This window comes from Neltuma alba, unplaced genomic scaffold (assembly GCF_004799145.2).
Source record: "Neltuma alba isolate B1F8T4 unplaced genomic scaffold, ASM479914v2 tig00011134_pilon, whole genome shotgun sequence".
Taxonomy (NCBI): Eukaryota; Viridiplantae; Streptophyta; class Magnoliopsida; order Fabales; family Fabaceae; genus Neltuma; species Neltuma alba.
The window spans coordinates 199,578-219,958 of NW_021635870.1; the positions used below are offsets into that span (position 1 = coordinate 199,578).

The 20,381-nt window shown below is 39.3% G+C and overlaps 3 protein-coding genes across 3 annotated transcripts; 2 read left to right on the plus strand and 1 right to left on the minus strand.

Moving 5' to 3' along the window:
- Positions 1-6: 6 nt before the first annotated feature.
- LOC114761752 (uncharacterized) lies at positions 7-1,550 on the minus strand. Its single transcript, XM_028951180.1, has 6 exons — positions 1,148-1,550; positions 955-1,069; positions 679-863; positions 536-597; positions 282-431; positions 7-168 (listed from the first exon to the last, which is right to left on the minus strand). The coding sequence occupies exons 1-6, from the start codon at positions 1,548-1,550 to the stop codon at positions 7-9; spliced, it is 1,077 nt and encodes a 358-aa protein (XP_028807013.1).
- Positions 1,551-10,303: 8,753 nt separating this feature from the next.
- On the plus strand, positions 10,304-11,680 carry LOC114761753 (protein BIG GRAIN 1-like B). The gene has a single exon (XM_028951181.1). It carries the CDS (start codon positions 10,304-10,306, stop codon positions 11,678-11,680), a length of 1,377 nt encoding a protein of 458 aa, XP_028807014.1.
- Positions 11,681-15,326: 3,646 nt separating this feature from the next.
- LOC114761754 (serine/threonine-protein kinase STY13-like) lies at positions 15,327-17,268 on the plus strand. Its single transcript, XM_028951183.1, has 5 exons — positions 15,327-15,557; positions 15,882-16,184; positions 16,268-16,778; positions 16,847-16,989; positions 17,074-17,268. Exons 1-5 carry the CDS (start codon positions 15,327-15,329, stop codon positions 17,266-17,268), a joined length of 1,383 nt encoding a protein of 460 aa, XP_028807016.1.
- The last annotated feature ends 3,113 nt before the right edge of the window (positions 17,269-20,381 follow it).

Below are 20,381 nucleotides of genomic sequence, written 5' to 3' on the forward strand. Positions count from 1 at the left end.
AATCTATCAGGCATTGAAATTTAATGAAGTTGGGATGACTCCTCCACAATGGTCAATCATTTCTCCTTTAAGTCTCTCAATTTCTGCCTCCGTTTGTGCCCTTGACGCTGCCTCTGCTGAATTTAAAGTCCCTCTCAATATGTTTATTTTCCTCTCTATGCTCTTTATCTGCACATATAAATATGTATGAATCATATGTTAATCTCAGCATTTCATCACCACTCCTACGCACAATGATGATAAATTGACAAGAGCTCGAAACGAAAAGACTATTTAGGAACCTTTCTGTGAGGCCATCTGGCTAATCCTTCTTTACGGCATATCTTCTTCACAACCGTAGGACACAAGTTCACTTGCCTCGCTGCTTCTTCAATAGGTAGATGAAACACGTCCCTGAAATCACTCAGTTTCATCTTCCCCGCTCTCTCCCTCTGCACCCCATATTTTGTCAGCCATTATTATATTGTTCTATGAATAAGAAGATCAAATACGAGATTCTGCCAACAATTTTATTTTTTTTTTAAAAAAAAACGACCTGCGTTGAAAGACTAGCCCGAGCAGTCCTATCCATATCCTCGGTCTCATCAGATGCTGCCCCTACAAAACATGAATATATTAAAAGAGGTGACTAATAAAACGAGGTTTGAAAGAAAAAAGGACTGTCGAAGGGAGACTAACCAGAATTGTCAGCGTAGGTGCCAAGGAATTCGTCATTTAAATCTTCATTCCATTCCATTCCAATGCAGAGGGCTTCATAATAAGCTGACAGTGGATCTTGCACAGTGAAGTACCCTGCTGCATTCTTCTCCGCGCAGTACTGCCTAAGAAAATTCTTGACATCCTCCATAGATTTTCTGCAAAAACTGTTCGTATTTTCAAAAAGGTTCAAACCTCAGTCACAAGTTGATCATGGGAAGCCAACCAAAGCAGCAAAACAAGAGTTTGATAACGTACTCAAGCATGTGAATTTGCTGATCGCCGGAGGAACCCACACTAATATTCTGTCGAAGAATTGCATGAGAGATCACACCCAGTCTTCCGTGAATCTCCAGTTTTGAGAACTTAATCCCTGATCCAAATATTAAAGGTGTAAGGGGGAAATAAACAAAAATTACCCAATATTTATTCGTGATAGCCCAGGTCTTACCATTAGTGTGAATGATTTCTCTAAGAACTTGACAGCAACTACAAAGAAAAGGGACTGGATTTTCTGGCCAGTATTGAAGTTGAGACACCTCGGGGAAATTCTGTGAATGCATATTCTCTTGACTTGGATGGCTTTCCCCATGAAGTCCAGATGGACCTGCTTCAAAGTTTCCCTCTTGATGGGGAAAATCCCGCATGGCGGCGTCTTGAATCACTTGATGACCCGAATTCGGATAAGTATCCTGTAAAATTGCATCACTTTGTTGGGGGAACGGAGAAGCATTGTGCTCATTGGATGGACCTGCGGGGGGTAGATTATGATCATTCTGGAAATCGAGGATGCTTTCGGGCAATGGGAAATCGTACGGGTCATTGTACGGAACAATACTCCAGGGATCTCCCATGCATTAGGAACTCGACCGGAAACAAAATGCTTCCTCCTCTCTGCTCTGATTGTTGATCCAGGGGATTCAGTAGCGGCGCTAAGTGAAAGCGCCGCCACAGAGAGCGGAGGGCGATGTGGGGTGCCAGGCAGCGTCGTGACTCTTCTTCTCTGAAGGAGACGGAAGGGTAACAACATATCTGTCTGGGACGAAGTTAAATAGGGGGAGAAAGAGGCGCCAGAGGCAGTTAATGACCGTTGGGAAACGTCGGTTGGCATGTCATGTTAGAATTCGTTAATTAAATAGCACAGTGAAGACAACATCACTTCGTTTAGAGAAAATTTTAAAATTTTAATTCTAGTATAAACGTCACAGAACTAAAACGAGTCGCGCAACTCCTCGCCGTTTCATCAAAGGGGAGAAGCACAGTTAGTCAGTAATGCCCCTAAATTCTCGTAATATACAAATCTTCGTGTTACATAGTTTGACAGGGTTTGAGGTAAGTCAACCTATTTTACGTGGGAAGAAATAGTAGCTGGCAAGACAGGCAGTGCGCTCTTTGGGCATTTCTTCCTTGGTGCATTTTTGGCTTCGGGACGACCACAATCCTGATATGGATTTCAACTCTTTTTTATATCAAGTAATTAGGCGCACGTTTTTTAGGATCCAGTTGTACATGGAATTGCTCGCATACTGCTCTTGTTAACAGCGTTGACCGTGACAGTGTCAGCTTTTGACTTTAGTTAACATCGCAATATATAAGCTTCTTCATAAAATCACATGCTTGTTCAAAGTTCACTGTATTCAACCGGAATAAATTGCAACAAAATTTATTGGTTTAAAAGTTGAATGGGTTCTTGTCCTCGTTGGAGCCTGATTAGTTGTGTGAGGCTAAAATCGGCTTACACCATTATGATCTCTAAAAGGAAAACCCAGCAAATACTCGTTTATCATTCAAGTGCACTGAAAATGTCTGGTTTGATTTATTCGGTAAGTGAAACAAACCCAGCACAATGGCCTAAAATGAAGAGAAGAAATGTATAGAGGAGAGAAATTCCCCGGAAGGTGGGACCAGTGAGGGACAGGCAAAATACGTTCCCACACCCCTCCTCAAAACTCTTTTCATTAACCTCCCTCGGCCCATTTCTTCATCTCCAGCCCCAATCTCCGCTTGGCCCATTCAATGAAAACCTGTATCTCTGCAACTTGCTTTCAGTCATTTCAGCCAACAGTATATGTGAAGTATTGCAGCGTGTGCTTGTTAATTCCCAAGAACAGTTGTTCACGTAATTTTTTATAATTAACTAGTTTATCTAATTTTTTTAATTTAATCAAATTAATTAAATAGATTTTATATTAAATACCAGAGGAGTATAAAATTTTTTTACATGCTTACATTGTGTTACATAAATTATGATTAAAAAACTGCTTTTAAATGATTCTACATCATTCCAAACAACCCTAAGACGCGGTACATTGCTGGTATAGGGAGCCATGGTAAGCCGTGAAGGGAGATATCAACAACTTTTCATCTCAGTTATAATTATGATTTGCGCCTGAGAGTGAATAATGGTTCACGTTACGTACATGTTTAGTCAGGCCAAGCATGTAATATTTGTAGTGTTTGGACGTGTCCAAAAGTTTTTTTAAAACCATTTTTCTGTAAGTCAAAATAAACTCTTTCACATATCTATTTTGGGAGTGTTTGGATGGAAACTAAACTACTCCTCCGGTCCTAATTATAAGACCCAATTGACTTATTTGAGGAGATTAAGGAAGTAAGTTAAATTGGTTATTTATAATAAATAAGTGTTGTCATTCCTAAAATATCCTTGCTAATTAAGTATATTGGCTAAAACTATCATTGTTAGAAGGATTATCTTGGAAAAAAAATGTATAAATATAAGAGACAAAATGGATTGGGTCTTATAATTAGGACCAAATAAAAAGTCAAATTGGGTCTTATAATAAGGACCGGAGGAGTATAATCTTAAAAGTGTTTTTACGGTATACGAAGTAAATATGTGGATGAGTTTATCTCGTTTTTTGAGAAAATTTTTTTTAAACATATTTTTATATATTATCCCATCTATTATAAAATTATTTCCGAAACTATGGTTTGTTGTTCAATCAAAATAATTGGAGATTTGAGGCTTGACCCACTGCGGACTAAAATTATGGGCTGGCGACCCCGCGACACTGGACTTCAGGCTTCGTGTCCGAGATTTGATGAGAAAGAGATGTGACCCATTCGCTTTCTCCCTCAACGTACATAGTTTGGAACTCCGATCGTTAATAAGCTCACATGCATACAGGGGATCGGAGCTCATATGTTTTTAAAAAGTTTAAATATCTAAGTTTTGCTGCGTATTCTTATTGGCTTCAGACTAGCCAAACAAGTCACCATCTTTTAAGCTTCGACCGAGGAAGATTTTGTTAAGTCGTTCAATCTTAAAAAATATGAAGGGAACAGTTCAGATGGCATAATTACAGGTTCAGAATATCAGAATTACCTGACACGAGTTGTAAGTTGTAACTAAAACATTATACGGAGCGGCTGGCTTATGTGGCACCTGTTGACTGAATGATGTATCCACGTCACCACATCATTTGGAGATAAAATAGAAAGAATTTGAGATGCGCGCGACACAGTTTGCTGCTCTCGGCAGCAATCAACTCTATATTTCACTATTGCTAGCTAGAGACAGGAGAAGACAGTGACCTGCTCCTTTTGTTCCCCTTCCTTTTCCACAGCTTTATTTTCAATTGAGAGATTTGAATAATGAAGAAACATTAAACAACAATGGAAATAAAATTTTAATCTCAATATGCGTGTGTGTGTCAAGATTAAAACCCCACTTTCATTCATTATAGATCTCCCTCTCTCTTTCCCTCAAACAAACAGCTTTTTAACCCCATACCCAGGGCGCGCGGGACGTGGGCTTGGCGACAATGCAAGAAACAAAAAGTGGAAAGCAGAAAACACTATATATGTGCTTATTATAGAGGTCCATGCACTGACATTGGTCCAGTGGTCTCAGTATAGTGAAAATCAGTCTGTACAATTCCCGTTGTATGCGAAAATGATAGTCATTTAGAAAAGAGAAGCCAATAAGCTGGCCGGCCTAATGCGCTGGCCCTGTGCACTGAATTTAATAAATACTATATGTGCATTTTCAGGTCGCATAATAGATGCCGTGTGCTCGGCAGCGGACGGGACAATGACACGAGGTATTAATGAACATATGAGCTGCAGGAACAAACACATACACGGGTGCCATCAATACAGATATAAAAGAATTGAAATGAAAGTGAGAAAGAAAGGGAACGAGCTGGTTGATCAAGAAAGGAATTAATGTGCATGGAGTTGCAGTCGCACGTGGCGATGGAAAGCAAGCAAGGATCCAACTCATGCAGGTGCACGTGAGTGCAGCTCACAGTTGGAGAGAGAAAGGGAGAAGTGTGGGGGGTTGTCAGAAACCCCGAGGCTGAGGACATGGTTGCAGAGGGCGAGGGAAAAAGAAGATGCTGTGTTGTGCTGCTACCTAATAACTGAATCTTGCTTTGTTGGAAAAAGAGCACTGTTCCTTTCTTTGATCACAATCTTCCCATCTTTTCTTTTCTCCGCTCTTTTTTCTCACGCTTAACTCTCCCCATTGGGATCCTCACCGCTCCTCTCCCGCTATGCTTCTTTCACATCATTTACAGCTAGCTAGCTACATGACTACATACAACTCTGGCTTTTGTGCTAAAGATGAACATACATAACGCTGTCTGCAATCCAATCTAACCGTTGGATTGATGTGGGAGCAATTTTGGTACAGGAGGGCAAGTTTAATTTTCCGAAGCCTGAGGCTCAGGGTTTGTAGTGTACTTGGAGTTGGAGTGGCTGAAATGAAAGGTAATGTCAGCGCATGCCCTAGCACGTGCTCCACTGCTTAGGGGGCAACTCCTGGGTCCCCTGTTCACTCATGTCCCCCACTCATTGGCATTTCAGTTCCATATCCACTCCAACTCTTCAATCCTATTTTCTCATCTATACATCCAAACCACTTGTATATGAATCTAACCTGTTTCGGTGAACCGACCATACAGTATATATGCTGGTCAAAAAACCATACAGTATATATATGTGTGTTTGTATTCAGAAAAGATGAGTCAAAGAATGGTAAAAATGCCATGCTTCCTCGTCCAGAGTTGCAGATTGTATGTATGAAGACTACGACTTCTCAAATACTAACACTGGAACACAGATGCTATATATCTTTGAGAAAGGGGCGTTTAGGGAAGGGACCAGGGGAGTGCACGTGTGAGAGGGAGGGGCGAGGTACAGTAAATGAGTCAGGTGCCAAAACATACGGTGTTGCCCTTGGGGCCTCCAAGCGTCCCCACTTTTTTCACGCCCAAACACCCATTAATTCTTCCCACCTTCCCCCATTCCCTCCACACAAATTTTAATATGTGCGTGTGGAACTTTAGATCTGTCATTTTCATGGGCTTATAATTCCAGGAATTGTGTGTATAAGTAACCAGAGTTTTTTAAACTAATACCCCAGACTGTTAGGGAAACTAACTGTTGATTCACTTTCTCTCTTCTCTGCCTCCCCTGTCCTGTCCCTTTAGCTACGAAGAGAGATATGTATATGCTAGTAGTACCTAACATTAAGCGTATTTTTTATCTATGAAGAACTCAAAATAAATTATGCCAAATGCACTCAAAGGAAAAATGAAAGTTACACCATAAAACAACGAGAACAGTGACAAATTATAATCCCGCAAGTTTTGACAGCGGGTTAAAAAAATAAAAAGTAGTTGTCAGTCAGTATCGAGTCAGATAAGTAAGGTTGTCCACGTTCTTTAATTACAGGTAGTGAGAGGATGATGCGTGTGGCAGATTGCCTGAATGAACTAATTCCAATACATCTACGAATGTGCAGAGAGTGCATTAAAAATCTCAGTCTGAATTAAATGTGTGTGTCTTCCTCAATTTATTCACGCACCAACACTTGTCCTCTGTTCCCATTCCACTTGTTCCTCCTCCTTGCCTTCAGCCTGCACCCCAAAATTTTACTATTATTTCACCTCTGACACAGAAACCTAGTAAGCACATAACTTGCGAAAGTTCCGCCCACATCAGGAACTCAAGTTATCATTAATATAATATACATAAAACCTGGGGAAATTCCACTTAAATGATTATTACTTCCATCATGACAGAATTATAGAAATGTAACAAATATTCACTTTCATATATATATATATATATATATATATATTATAATCCGCAAAAAAGACGACATATTTTCTCTTTTAAACTAGTCTCTTTCCTTTTTGTCCATTTCACGGAAGCTTCAAAACAAGATCCCAACATGAGCGATTCAAGTTACTTGGGTCTCATTATGCTGACGAGAAACACCAATGTCCCTCTTTTTCGCCCACGCAAAACTAATCGTTTTTTCATTATCCGTGGCTTGCTGACATTAAAAATTGTCTCCATTTTCCCTTCCTGCCTTAATCTGACTACTCATGACTCCATCCACACCCCAACAATATCTCAGCGCGAACTGTCCCTACCAAGATATTAAATTTCCCCTCAAGATCCATTGTCACGAGATCACTGTCTAAATGCGGGTGGAAGCCAGCCCAACCTGTCCACAACACTTGACCAATTGAAATAGGAAATCACATTCCTCTGAACCAAATGAAGAGACCGATCAAAAGAGATTTCGATATCAAGGCCTGTGTGTAGGGCACATAAAGGGTCGTCGATGTTGTGCACATCATGGCGTGTGTCTCCAGGAAGAAGAACAGGGAGGAAGCCATGTGTATTGGAGGGCATGTGGTGTTGACAAGTAATGGAGGGGGCAAATCCCTTGGTGCCCATAAAAGCTAAGGCCCGTGGTGGGGTTAAGTTGGATCTTAATGTAAGTATGATTCGTCGCTTTCACAATACTTAAATGATGCTGCTGCTGTTTGCATTCAATTCTAAAATACTAATAATAGAGACTCTCAAAATGGAGCAGCAGGTAACAACAAATTGATGTTACGTGCATGGTAATGGATCGTCTGTGTGTGTGAATTGATTATCTTATCAAGTTTGGTGGGTTGTTTCATGGACAGGTGCATATTTGACTACGCACGATTGTTATAGGTTTCGCCTGCTTGATGCTAACGAGTAACGATGGACTTCCCTGTTATTGGTGGCAACATCTCATGGCCTTATAAATTCAGTCTTTTTTCTTTGCTCAAGACTAGGCTAGTATTTTGATTCGGATCAAACGTGTATTCCCTATTATATCTTCTTAATTAAATAGCTGTGTACATATAACATCTCACCTGGAATATTTGTTTGAAATGTGAAAAAATATATATAGCTATGCATTTATTGGAATATTATTCCAAAAATATATTTTATAAGTGGGTTGCAGCACAATATTTATTGTTGAGAGAACAAAACAGTCATATTGAAAATACAAGGGTGAATGGGTATATTTATTGGTAATTACGGGTAATGTAATAAATAGCCAAAAGGAACAAAGATTTAAAAATGGGTGGAGCCGATTAATTAGCCCTTGTGTATAATGTTGTCTTTTTGACGGCTGAGGGTGAGTGAATGCTTATAAATGCTAAGGAAATTGATGAAATGTTCAGATTTGTGAGGGAAATTAAAAAGTCAAACGAAGGCATGGAGCCTAATTAATTAGCGCCGAGAATATGCCGTTGTATATAAAGTTCAGAACACGTTACTATTACATCCGTAAGTCAAACACAGCGCGCGCGCGCGAGCGAGTGAGCGAGAGAGAGAGGCTGCTTCATCGCCAAATTCAAGGCTCCCTCAGCATAATTTGTCGTCCCTTAATTATTTTAATCACCAATCACGCAATCATTAAAGTTCACCTTTGTCCCATTCACTTCTTCTTCCCCCTCATTTTCACTGACAAAGATATACTATAAGAGTTTATTTGACTTTTATTTTAATCCTAGATATAAAACCCCAATTCACTCTATTTCTCATATTTATTTATTTATTTTAAGATAGTTTTTGTAATAATGGTAGCTTTAATCAATAAACTTTATTAATAAGGATATTTTAGGAAAGACAACACATATTTATTACAAATAACTAACTTAACTAGTTTTCTTAATATACTCAAATTAATTAACTAGTTCTTATATTAAGGATTACTCGAACAAACCTGTTCTCCCAGCTGAAGTGGCGGGTCATTCCCCCCTTACTGAATTTTCCTCCCCACCAATAGTACCATGTGTGGTTAATCACATTCATTGTGTTAGGTGATTCATCTGGCTACACTTTTATATCCCTCGCACGCTTCACAATTGATTTATATATGTACATTCCAATAATTCATCTCTGAGTCCCGCCGGATTCATATTCAATAATTGCCGCTTTGATTATATAGCAACGCCCAAGGAAAATAATAATCGACCCTAACATGCATATTCATCATCCATATATAATTTTAAACATGCACGCAACAAAGCATAAAATTTACTGGCACCGTATTCTATATTAGAAAGACGATAAGAGGAGATCTGATTTTGTTCCTTTTTTAAAAACACAGTATTTTTCATTGTTCTTGAATGTTAATAAGCATATATCTACTTCTATTTGTATCCGATGTATGTATCAAATACAAATTAAATCTGATGTCAGGGTTACCTAACCAAAGCAATCACTGATGACCTTGCCAACTCAATTATATTGCAAGTTCAAATCAATAATGACATCCTTCTTGTTGCTCCGTCTATAACTGATAGAAACAATCCATTCCCATTCACCAGGGGTGGTTCTTAAATCAAAAGCTTTGGATCCCAATCAGAGGGCACTAAAGTCACCTCCCCGACACGTTGAATAATTATTAATTTATGATTCGCACTCCTCACGGAGCTCCCAACGTGCGAAACTGAAATGAAAGAAGCCATGATTGCTCATTTGTGTTCCACATTCGTTTCCCTTTTACCATCAAAACATTGACAAATGCTCGCGTCTAAGAAAAATTGATGCATTTCACGACGTGTTAACTTACTACCCGCGCGTCTAAGTTAAGAAATCATATCATTTTCCTTTTTCTTCCTCTCAAATCGATCACCCAAAAAAAAAAATCTTGAAAATAAATGCATTTCATAATTTGGTAACAATAGAACGCCCCATACCGTATTTACACCTGAATACATTCTCTGCGCGTTTAAGTGACGTGAATGGATGGAATTTGTATATAACACACACATAAATGTGTGGGACCCAGCGGGGAGACGGAGGGTTAAGTTCGCTGCACGAATGCCCACTGGAACTACGGGGGGCGTTCAGCGGGATCAACGGCTACAAATTCGAATTTGGAAGCAGAGGACGCGAAATAAGAAAGGCAGGGGAGGGAGGATATGGGAATGATGAAGCGAAGATCGATGCCACGTAAGCAAGCAGATGCCGAGGTGGCATTGGCTCCCAGGAGGATGGGGACAATGACTTGCACGCACGTGACCATCCTTTATAAAGCCTCCCCCCTCCTCTGCTCCCCTTCGTTCTCACTCATTCACCCCTTCCTTTCTTCCTTCCACAGTGATCAACCTCTCTGTTCACGTTTTCTTCTGCCCTGTTCCCCCAACAATCATCGCCCCCTTCCATCATGCTCATCATTTCATTCCCCTTCCTTTCCACCTTTTAACCCTTCCTTCCTCCCAAAAAAGTCCCACTTTGCTCCCCCTTGTTCATCATTCCCTTTTCATCCGTGCTGCTCATTCTTTTCGCATCAAACATGTACAGGTCCCAGAGGACGTCACTCGCAGAAGACAGGCTCCTCAACCACGTCAAAACCCCATCTTTCTCCTCTTCCCTCCTCGATCAAATTTACCGCTCCATTGACGACGGTGAGAGGGAGAGTGGCGAAATCAAGTTGTATCCAGAAACGACGGCCAGGAAACAGACCAGGATCGGCGGGAAACATAGTAACAGATGCGTGCAAGAGGTGGAGTTGGCAACGGAGAGTCTTCCGAGAGCTTGTATACTGGATAAGTGGATGGACGAGAAGATGGCCGAAAAACATGGGACTCATGGGCGACCCAAGCCGACGGAGATGGACAAGAAAGTACGTCGCCGTCATGATCGTCAGTCCCAAGATGCTCTGTTTTTCAGTTCAACATCAAGTTCCTCGGATTCTAGTTACGGAGGATTCTCATCCTCTGACACGGAGTCCATGTTCGGAGTGGGATCGGGGGCATCACGTTTCGCACCCCCGAGGCCCAAGCCGGTAAGGACCAGCGTGTCCGACGAGAAAGAGAGGAGGCACAGCGCTCAGATTTATGGACACAAAGAAGTTCACACGTTTGATGCTTATCGTCAAAATCCTAGCACAACAGCCAACAACGAAGGCTTAATCAAGTCAAAATCGAGGGCCTTGAAGATCTACAACAATCTCAAGAAGGTAAAGCAGCCTATATCTCCCGGTGGGAGGCTCACGAATTTCCTGAACTCTCTGTTTACTCATGGGAATACGAAGAAATCAAAGAGCACGCCTGCTCTGGGAGGCTACGAAGACTTGAAAGCTGAGAGAAAATCAAAATCAGGGCAAGCCTCGGTTTCGGCCTGTTCCTCTGCATCATCATTCTCACGCTCTTGTTTGAGCAAAACCTCGCCTTCTTCCAGACACAAGTTACGAGACGGCGTTCAAAGAAGCGTTCGTTTCTGCCCCGTAAGCGTGATCGTTGACGAAGAAAGCCGACCCTGTGGCCACAAATACTTGTACGAACAGAACGACCATAGCGTGATGATGCCGGTGTCGGTGCCAACCGCATGGAAAATCGGACGGTCACCGTTAACTTACAAGAAGAACGATGGGGAGATAAAGTTGGCGGCCATGGAGAAGAGCAGGAGGGTAGAAGAAGCTGGAAGAGAGCTTCTGAAAGAGTACCTTCAGAATCAGAAGAAGAGCGATTTCACATTGATGGATTTGCCTCTGAGGACAAATGAGTATGAAGATGAGGACGACGATGCGGCCAGCTATTCAAGTTCGGATCTTTTTGAGCTGGACCACTTAGCGGTCATGGAAAAGGGTAGATATTGTGAGGAGCTTCCGGTGTACGAGACTACTCATTTTAGCACGAATCGTGCCATAGCCAATGGTCTGATAACGTAGTTTTGTTCATTACCTGAGGCATATATTACCATTTTGTTTACTTTTAGAAGTGTTTTCTATACAAGCTTAAATTCCAATCCATGGTTTACTAGATCCAAAAGCAACCTTGACGATGGAGATGATGTCACTGTTTATGCTGTAATCTGAGAGTCCGAGACGGATCTTGTGTCATGTATATGTGTAGTATAATTTTACGTATCTAGATGTATTATGCACAAAAGGATACATGTAACTGTGCGTGTCAGAGAATCTGCAAATTTTTTTTTCTTTTTTGATTCGAATGGAAAACGAGAAAAGAACAGTAGAGGCAGGGTGATTCTGGCAGTAGGGTAGTTGGTGGGGTGGGAAAGAAATAAATGGGGATGCGTTAATAATCGATCGTGATCAAACATTCAGATAGCATACTGATACAGGGGTTTGATGTGGAAGAGCGAGAAAAGGATCCTCATGAGAAGCAAAAACAAGAGAGTGCGATGGTGAGATAAAGGTAAAGGTCAGATATTCGGCCATGGGAATAGAGAAAATCAGAAAAGTGAAGATTAATGCCTTTCCTTTCTCTTTCTTCCTTGCTCTGTGAAACTTGAAGAGGCCACCGACCCACCGTTTACTTGCAGATTGCGCCACCGCTCCAATCCCAAGTTCCCAACCACGGCTCAGTTATGCTGGAGATATTTTCAATTCAGCCCATTTACATAATAATAAACTGAAAAACTTGAAATTAATTTTAATTATTAAAGTGCTGATATTTCTTCTTCTTCTTCTTCTTTTTCGCGCCATGTGTGTTAGTCCCTTTGAATGTTCAATTTTCTAGAACCATGTTCCCTTATGATCGTTTCTATGAGTTTCCTTGGTCAATTTGTTACGAGACGTTTCAGGCACGAAGGCCCAATTATTTAAAAAGAAAAAAGAAACTAAAGAGAAATCCCTGATGCTGATATTCAAGTAATTATTTTGATACTAAATAGAATTAAAATATAATTTGCATTTGTGATGTTGGCCATGCATGTGCAATGAAGCACGAAGCGCATGTTGTGCCAAATATTAAAAAGGACAAAAACGAAAGAAATGAAAAGCGTATTTCAATTAATACGGAGGCCAGCATATAAAGGAAAACTTTGATCACAGAAAAGAGAAGTGCACCCTTGATTTTTTTAAATATATAGTATAAGATTTTACTTTGATTTCTTAATTTTATAATGCATCTTTTATTGCTCTTATTTTATTATTATTAAACGATATTTTTTCCTCATTATTATTTTAAAATGTTAAATTTAACATGTCAGTATTTTTTTTTATGAAACTAACGATATCAAAATTTAAAAAAAAATATTACAAGGCATCTTATAAAATTTGAAAAAAAATAAAAGGATTTTGCGGAAAGTTAAAAGGAGGGAAGATAAACTACTCAATAAGATGAGGAAAAAAAGAGAGGCGGGAGAGCAGGGCTAATTCTATACATGCGCACATAATAATGGCGCAGCCACCATAATTAAAATGTGTATATAACTAAGGGGACTACGTGTCGAGCATGAAGGGGGGTTGTGAAGTTTTGTGAAGGCCCGGCCCGACCTTGAAAGAGGAAAGGGGAATCTCTCTCTCTCTTTCTCTCCCTAGCTAGTCAAAGAAATAACATGATCTTATCATTAGACACCAAACAGCTCATATAATTTATATCCTTGTGAGGGTGGATCCGCAGCTTATTCACCAAAATATTAGCAAGCAGCTGTTTCCCTTCTTTTTTTTAATTCTCTGGCTACTTTATGGTCTTATTAAGCAGAGAAATATTACTCAGAAAAGCTGTGCATTGTGTTTGCTGTTATCACTACGGGAAAAAAAAAAAAAAACCCTTTGGAACATGGGTGGGAGGCTCAATTTTTAATTTAGTTAGGAACAGTTGTTGGTTGGAGATTCCGTACTGTGAATGAGGTGGATAAGTAGCCCTGCAATCATGAGACGAATAATTTTGTGGGGTCGCCGTCCAACACATTCTAATTTTCTCATCTCTTGAAAATCAAATCAAATCACAGTTTCACACTCTCTGCATATGGGTCTGCTATAAATTTAAGCACGCCACCGAACCGTGTGCTTTGCCTGCTGTTGGCACGTAGATTTCACTCGGTGGTTATGCCTAATCAGACATTGATTACTTTTGGAGGATGAAGGTCTAAATATTCCTCCTAGATTAAAAAAGTAATTATCAGTGCATGAATTTAAAGTCCTGATGTGTTATTATATTATCTAATCATTAACAAAATGGATGTGACGGGCTGAATATCTAAAGAAGGATGCACGCATCAAATGCCTTGGAATAATCAGCACATCATATCCCATGCATTATAATATATACTGCTATGTAGCTTGAACCACCACACAAACTAACGAGAATTAAGAAAGCTAAAATCATAATATAGAACCTAGTGTCTTGCAATGTGTATACTAAGAGTAGTAAAAGGAAAGAAAAGATATAGTTTTGGGTGGGCTGGGAAGATAAGCATGGGCAGGGTAAGTAGGTTGGATGGTCCACAATTTGCAGTGTCCTTTTATTTTAGCTTTGGCGGCAAAAGACAAAGGCAGAGGGATTGGCGATCCCTAGGTGAGTTTGCTTCATGCTCGTAAACCGCTTTTCCTTTTATCCTATAAAGTGAGAGTGGTCTAGAGATGGCGATCGATGCTCATCATATTTCTATTGTGTCTACCAATCTTTCCCCTTCTCTCCATTTCAAATCACAAGTCTTTAAAATAACGTTCACACAGCCTTGCACTCTCAGTTCCAGCCTTCCAGGTTCCAAACGCTCTGCTCTTCAAGGCCAGCTGCCATCACTGCTTTTAAAACCTTTTTTAGCCCCATAATGTAACGCTTTTAAATTTTGTGAGAATAATATTAAACCTTGATTGAGCACAAATCTATATTCCGAAGGCATTTCGAATAAACATATACATGCTGCAGTTATGATGATGTAAAATTCAGCAAAATGGATTTGCTTCGGGCCAATTTAAGCTTTTATGCTGTCCCTAACTTTAGGGGGGACAGTATAGAAAGAAGCAAGTTACCTGATAACCCAACAAGCCTTTAGTGGGGGAAGGGGAAATAACAGTCCGGATAACTAATGTATGTACAATAGAATATTGACTCCGTTTAGGAGAACTTGATAAACATAATATATATATATATATATATATCTCTACGCCTCTGGGGCTGTAGTAAACTCCGTCCCCCTTGCCATTTTTCTGCTGGACTTATCTGAATGAGGCGGCCGGTCACTCCAAACTTTTACTAGTCTTAAAATCTCTTGTTCTGTCTTCCTTCGTAGGCGCACTATTCATCAGAACTTATCTGACTCGATCAATATTCCCATTGTTCACTTATTAGCCTACCGAATGTTTTGCGGAGTAGTAATCTCTCTTGAGTAGTTTGATTGGACAAGGAAACCGAGGTTAAAGACACCCAAAATGAGGTCACTGATAAGAAAACGAGTGGTTCATCATAAAGTCCGTCCCGTGTCCTGCCGTCTGCTATTCGGTAACCAAAGGAAACATGTTTATAAGGACCCCGTTATTCTTATTGCGGATACTCCCATCATCTTATACCTATAAAGATCCAAGATTGAAGGAATCAATTAGCATTATTGGCTGGGGTGGCGAGAAAATGAGCACGAATTTCAGAGACAGCCCTGAAATTATGCAGAGTTTAACATCCCCTCGACTGTCCCGGCAATCATCCAAAGCGAGTAGCAAGCATAAGAACCTAGCGGAGGCAGCAAGCCCCGTTCATAGTGGATGCTGCCGAGGTTTCGGTAATGTCAAGACCACGGGACCAACTTTGTCAACCTTGCAATACCAGCAGCAGCTCAACCATTCCAAGAGATTGGAAGGAAAGGTAATGTACTTCAATCCCTCACGCGAACCCATCCCAATAGGACCTCAGAGTTTCAGTGTTGCGTCCAAATTGGACCTGGGATGGCAGGCAGTGTTTAGGCCTGGGTTGGATAGGTAAGCCCAATAAAGTCGTTGGCCTTTTTTGGCCTTTTTTGTCCGTCACGGTCTAGTTCATGAAATGGGTCACAAAGTTGGATATTTTGATTAATTTGGGATAAAATTAATAATGAGCAAGCACGAGGAGATATTTAGCTTGTGGAATTGGAAGTAGGAAGTGCAGGGGAGGGGAGGGAAATTGATCATGAAGTTTTATGTGGTTTTGCAGGTGGCGGATTTGGAGAAAGAAGTGCAGAGGCAGACAGAGCTGCGAGTCATGTATAGGAAAAGGATGGAAAGAACGCAGGACTATCTGAGATACTGCCTCCAAATAGCACAAGAGAACGGCATATTGGACCTCATCACCCACTCCAAAGCCGACCTCCAACAGTCCCCTTTATCGCTCCACACGGTCAACTCCACCGCTAGTCCTCAGATTCGCTCTCCCGTCCGCCGCCGCCAGCACCACCCAGATCTTGCAGCCATCATCGATCAAGCCAAAATCCATGGGTGGTATATTGATCCTCTTGAGGTCAGTACTTAAAGACCGAACTTTCCCATCATCTACTTCGATGAATGGCATTCATTCTCTAACCGCGTTGTACACTTCTGCAGATTCAAATGGAGGAGAAGATAGGACAGGGAACCACGGCAGAGATATATAGGGCAACTTGGAGAGGATATGACGTGGCGGTGAAGTGCTTATCTGCGGAGTTTTTCAGAACAAACGCTCACGGGGTCGTATTTTTCGCTCAAGAGGTAGATACTCTGTCGAGGCAGAGGCACCGGTTTGTGCTTCAGCTGATGGGGGCATGCCTGGACCCTCCCCACCACGCCTGGATGGTGACGGAGCATGTGAGGACCACCCTCAAAGACTGGCTTCACGGCCCCGGCAAGAGACGCAGAGACAGGCAAGTCCCACTTCCTTCCCTCAAAGACAGAGTCATGAGGGCTCTGGAGATCGCTCAGGCCATGCAGTATCTGCATGAACAAAAGCCCAAGGTCATCCACCGTGACCTCAAACCCAGCAACATTTTCTTGGACGACGCCCTCCACGTCAGAATCGCCGATTTCGGCCATGCGCGCTTCTTGGCTGACCAAGAAATGGCCCTCACCGGCGAAACAGGCATGCCTTTCTCTCTCTCGATTGACCTCTTGGTCTGAATAATTTCACCGGTGACTTATTGTGTTCAGGGACGTACGTGTACATGGCACCGGAGGTGATTCGATGCGAGCCTTATAATGAAAAGTGCGACGTATACAGTTTTGGGGTGATACTAAACGAGCTTCTAACCGGAAACTACCCTTATATTGAGACAGACTACAGTCCGACCAAGGTATACTCTGTTTATGATTTGATTAATGTTGATGTTTTGGGAAAAGTAATGATTTAGTTTTGAACGTGAACGAGTGGTAATTAGATCGCAGTGGAAGTGGTGGAGGGGAAGCTGAGGCCGATGGTTGCGGAGGATAGAGAAGGAGAAGTGGAGGAACTGGTTCAAGTGATCAGACTCTGTTGGGATGGAAATCCAACCATGAGACCCTCATTTGCAACCATCGCCACTGCTCTCAAAGCCTACATCAAGGAGGCCTCTTTCAAGTGGCTCATTAGCTAATGTTAGTCTTGTGATCCCACTTTTGTCCCCGTTGTTTTCACTCTGGTTTTTGACTCAATCCATTAAATTTTAGTGGAGCAAGTTAATTTATTATTTTATAAGTTATTAAATACTAATTATCAGATTTGACCCAATAATTCATAATTACATTATTCTTTTATTACTGGGGCGTGGATAGGAGTGGTTTCCTTGTTAACCTGAGGGATAAAGTCATTGTTTTTTCCCATCAATAACAACAATTACTTATTAGGACCCATTTGGTTCAACCTCATTGTATCATGAGGTGAGATGCGGTGCAATATAATGGGAATGCAATGCAATATGAATTACAAGAACAGCATTTGGTATGTTCTTTAAAGAGAGGTGCAATAAGTTAATTTTAATAATTATTTAAAATTAATATACAACAGAAAGACTATTGTATCCTCATTATGCTCATTCATATCATCATCCTCGTTTTTAAACCATGGCGCTTACGTTTCTCTTTTAGGTCTTGTTCCACCATCACAGCTATTTTGCGATACCGATGTGGCATGCCATGATTGAAGGTTTCGTTATTCTAATGATTATTAAATAAATGAGTAAGTTTTGAAGAAAATTATTGGACTGAATCGATTTAAATATGATTAGTTCCTGGAATATGATACCTATCGTCCCACAGGAACTGAGAAAAAATATATTTGCAGAAAGTTTAGATTTTTGTATGAAATTGTATTTTTAATCCAAATTTGCAGACCGTTGATCATATTCACCTATAGGAATTCAATCATAATTTTGCTTGATTTATGGAGCAGGGTTTAGATTCTTGATTTAGAAGGTAGGTTCCATTGAACACTGCTGAATTCACAAAATACACTCTCTTGATAGTGGTGCTTTGATGGGAATGATATCCAGTAAAAAATTGCAGGGACTCATCAGATCTAGAGTGCAAGGAACAATCATCGATTAGGAGGACATCTCATCAAACAGAGTTGCAACTTGTGATGAGGGATTCTGTGGATAAATGAGATTTGTTTTTGAAGGGCAAATATTGTCTTTTCATGTAAGTTATTGTGGACAGAATAGACATTTGCTTGCAATGAGTATTCATAGGTCTCCCTTATGAATAGATATTACCAAAAAACGTGCAATCTTTTTTACTAGTATAATCTTTTTTACCATCATTAAATTCAACCAAGCAAGTCATTTATGGTAATGTAATAAGGATTACCATTGCACACCTACATTAGGGCTGAACCAAACGAGTTCTTTAGTATTAGACTACTAGTGACCACATTGGTTATCCTTGTTTTATTTTAATTAACTTTCAAAAATTCACACTCTATTGATAGCAATAATTTTTATTTAACAAATAATTATCACCCTTAAATTGATCAAGTAATTATGATATTTAAGCAGATTTAACAATCTTCCCTTAGCTGCAATGCGCTGATTGAAGCTAGCTCCGTTAAAGGTATCTTTACGTTGAAAAGGGTAAATTATGAAGGAGGTGGGAATTTTTCACTTGAAGGCAGACTACCCAGATGACTTTTTTATTTTTTTGATGAACCCAGATCACATACTTGGATCCAATATGCTATTGAATATGAAATCGTGCATTTACGGGAAATTATGGGATGGAGATAATAGGACTAATGAAATTTTTGTTGCCAACAATATATAAGACTAATGGAATACTACCTCCAACCTTTAATATTACCTTCAATCTTTAATATAATAGCTCATTTAATTTTTATTTTAATCCTAATTATAATATCCTGATCTATTTTATTTCTCATATTTATCTACTTTTTTAAAATAATTATTGTAATAATAGTAGTTTTATTCGATACACTTGATTTGCAAGGATATTTTAGAAAAGCTAACACTTATTTATTACAAATAACTAATTTAACTAGTTTTTTTAACCTATCCAAATTAGTCAACTAACTCTTATATTAAGGACTAGATATAATATAGGAGTTAGTTTGAATTTCGATTTGATAATAGATATAAGACTCTAATTCATTTTATCTACTATATTTATTTATTTTTTTCAAAATAGTCATTGTAATTGTTACACATATTAAAGATTTCATCAAATAGTAGTACTAGCTTATATACATGATTAGTAAGAATATTCTAAGAAAGACAATATTATTTTATTACAAATAGAAAAGACAACACCTATTTATTATAAATAATTAATTTAATAAATTTTTTAAATTAATCAATTAGTTTTTATAATGAGGACAGGATGTATTATTCCTTATTTTCTTGCATATTATGAATCGCTACAGCAATCATACAAAAATCGACAGACAAATCACTCAAAAATAGGAATTTTGACAGGTGATACTCGCTCTCTTCCCTCTTCTTCTTTTTTTCAAATCGCTAGATTAATGTTTTAATGGTTTGGATTTATACCTTTTCAGAGCTTTTATTAAAATATTAACTGTAAAAATAAATTATAAAGTATATTAAAATTTAATTCTAACGATTTAGCAACTGTACTAAATATTTTTAGTTTTTTATGAACAGTTAAAATTTGAAAGAGTTGAAATATGTTAATTTAATAACTAAAAAACCCGGGGGGGGGGGGAGATGAAAAGGAAAGACGAGTGGTTGGAAACCGAGTGGCCGCTCGTATAAACTCACCGCATCAATAGTTAAAAAACCACAATAATTAAATATATCCAAGGAAAACAACAAAAGGACAAAAAAGGTGACACGCTGTGTTATGAGAAATTTTTACAGATCTGGGTGGTGTAAGAAAGAACTCATACCCCCGTGAGAGATATAAAAAAATAAATAATTATTTGAAAGTAGAAAAAAATAAAACAATTCAAAGTTATTAAATGAAATGAGATATTATTTTCCAGGAAAAAAAATAAATGAAAAATAATTTTTGTAATTCTTACATGTCCGATTGGTAAATAAACTCACCGCTCGTAAAGAAAAATGCTAAGCTCCGATTGTATTGCTTTTGCGATTGAGAAAGCGTTTAGAAAGCTTTAAAAATATTTTTTTAAAATATTTTTTTTATAAATTAAGACAAATTTCTTTATATATCTATATACTGTAAAATTATTTTTAAAATTATAATCTAGTTTTTATCCAAAAACCAGAAACAG

What these genes read in the sequence shown, in the direction of transcription:
- LOC114761754 (XM_028951183.1), top strand. Translation starts at nt 15,327, where the DNA reads ATGAGCACGAATTTCAGAGACAGCCCTGAAATTATGCAGAGTTTAACA. An exon ending in CCAAGAGATTGGAAGGAAAG is followed by an intron (nt 15,558 to 15,881) that starts GTAATGTACTTC and finishes GTGGTTTTGCAG; the next exon opens with GTGGCGGATTTGGAGAAAGA. An exon ending in GGCCCTCACCGGCGAAACAG is followed by an intron (nt 16,779 to 16,846) that starts GCATGCCTTTCT and finishes TATTGTGTTCAG; the next exon opens with GGACGTACGTGTACATGGCA.
- LOC114761753 (XM_028951181.1), top strand. Translation starts at nt 10,304, where the DNA reads ATGTACAGGTCCCAGAGGACGTCACTCGCAGAAGACAGGCTCCTCAAC.
- LOC114761752 (XM_028951180.1), bottom strand. Translation starts at nt 1,550, where the DNA reads ATGGGAGATCCCTGGAGTATTGTTCCGTACAATGACCCGTACGATTTC. An exon ending in CAGCAAATTCACATGCTTGA is followed by an intron (nt 864 to 954) that starts GTACGTTATCAA and finishes AAATACGAACAG; the next exon opens with TTTTTGCAGAAAATCTATGG. An exon ending in CCAGATGGCCTCACAGAAAG is followed by an intron (nt 169 to 281) that starts GTTCCTAAATAG and finishes TTATATGTGCAG; the next exon opens with ATAAAGAGCATAGAGAGGAA.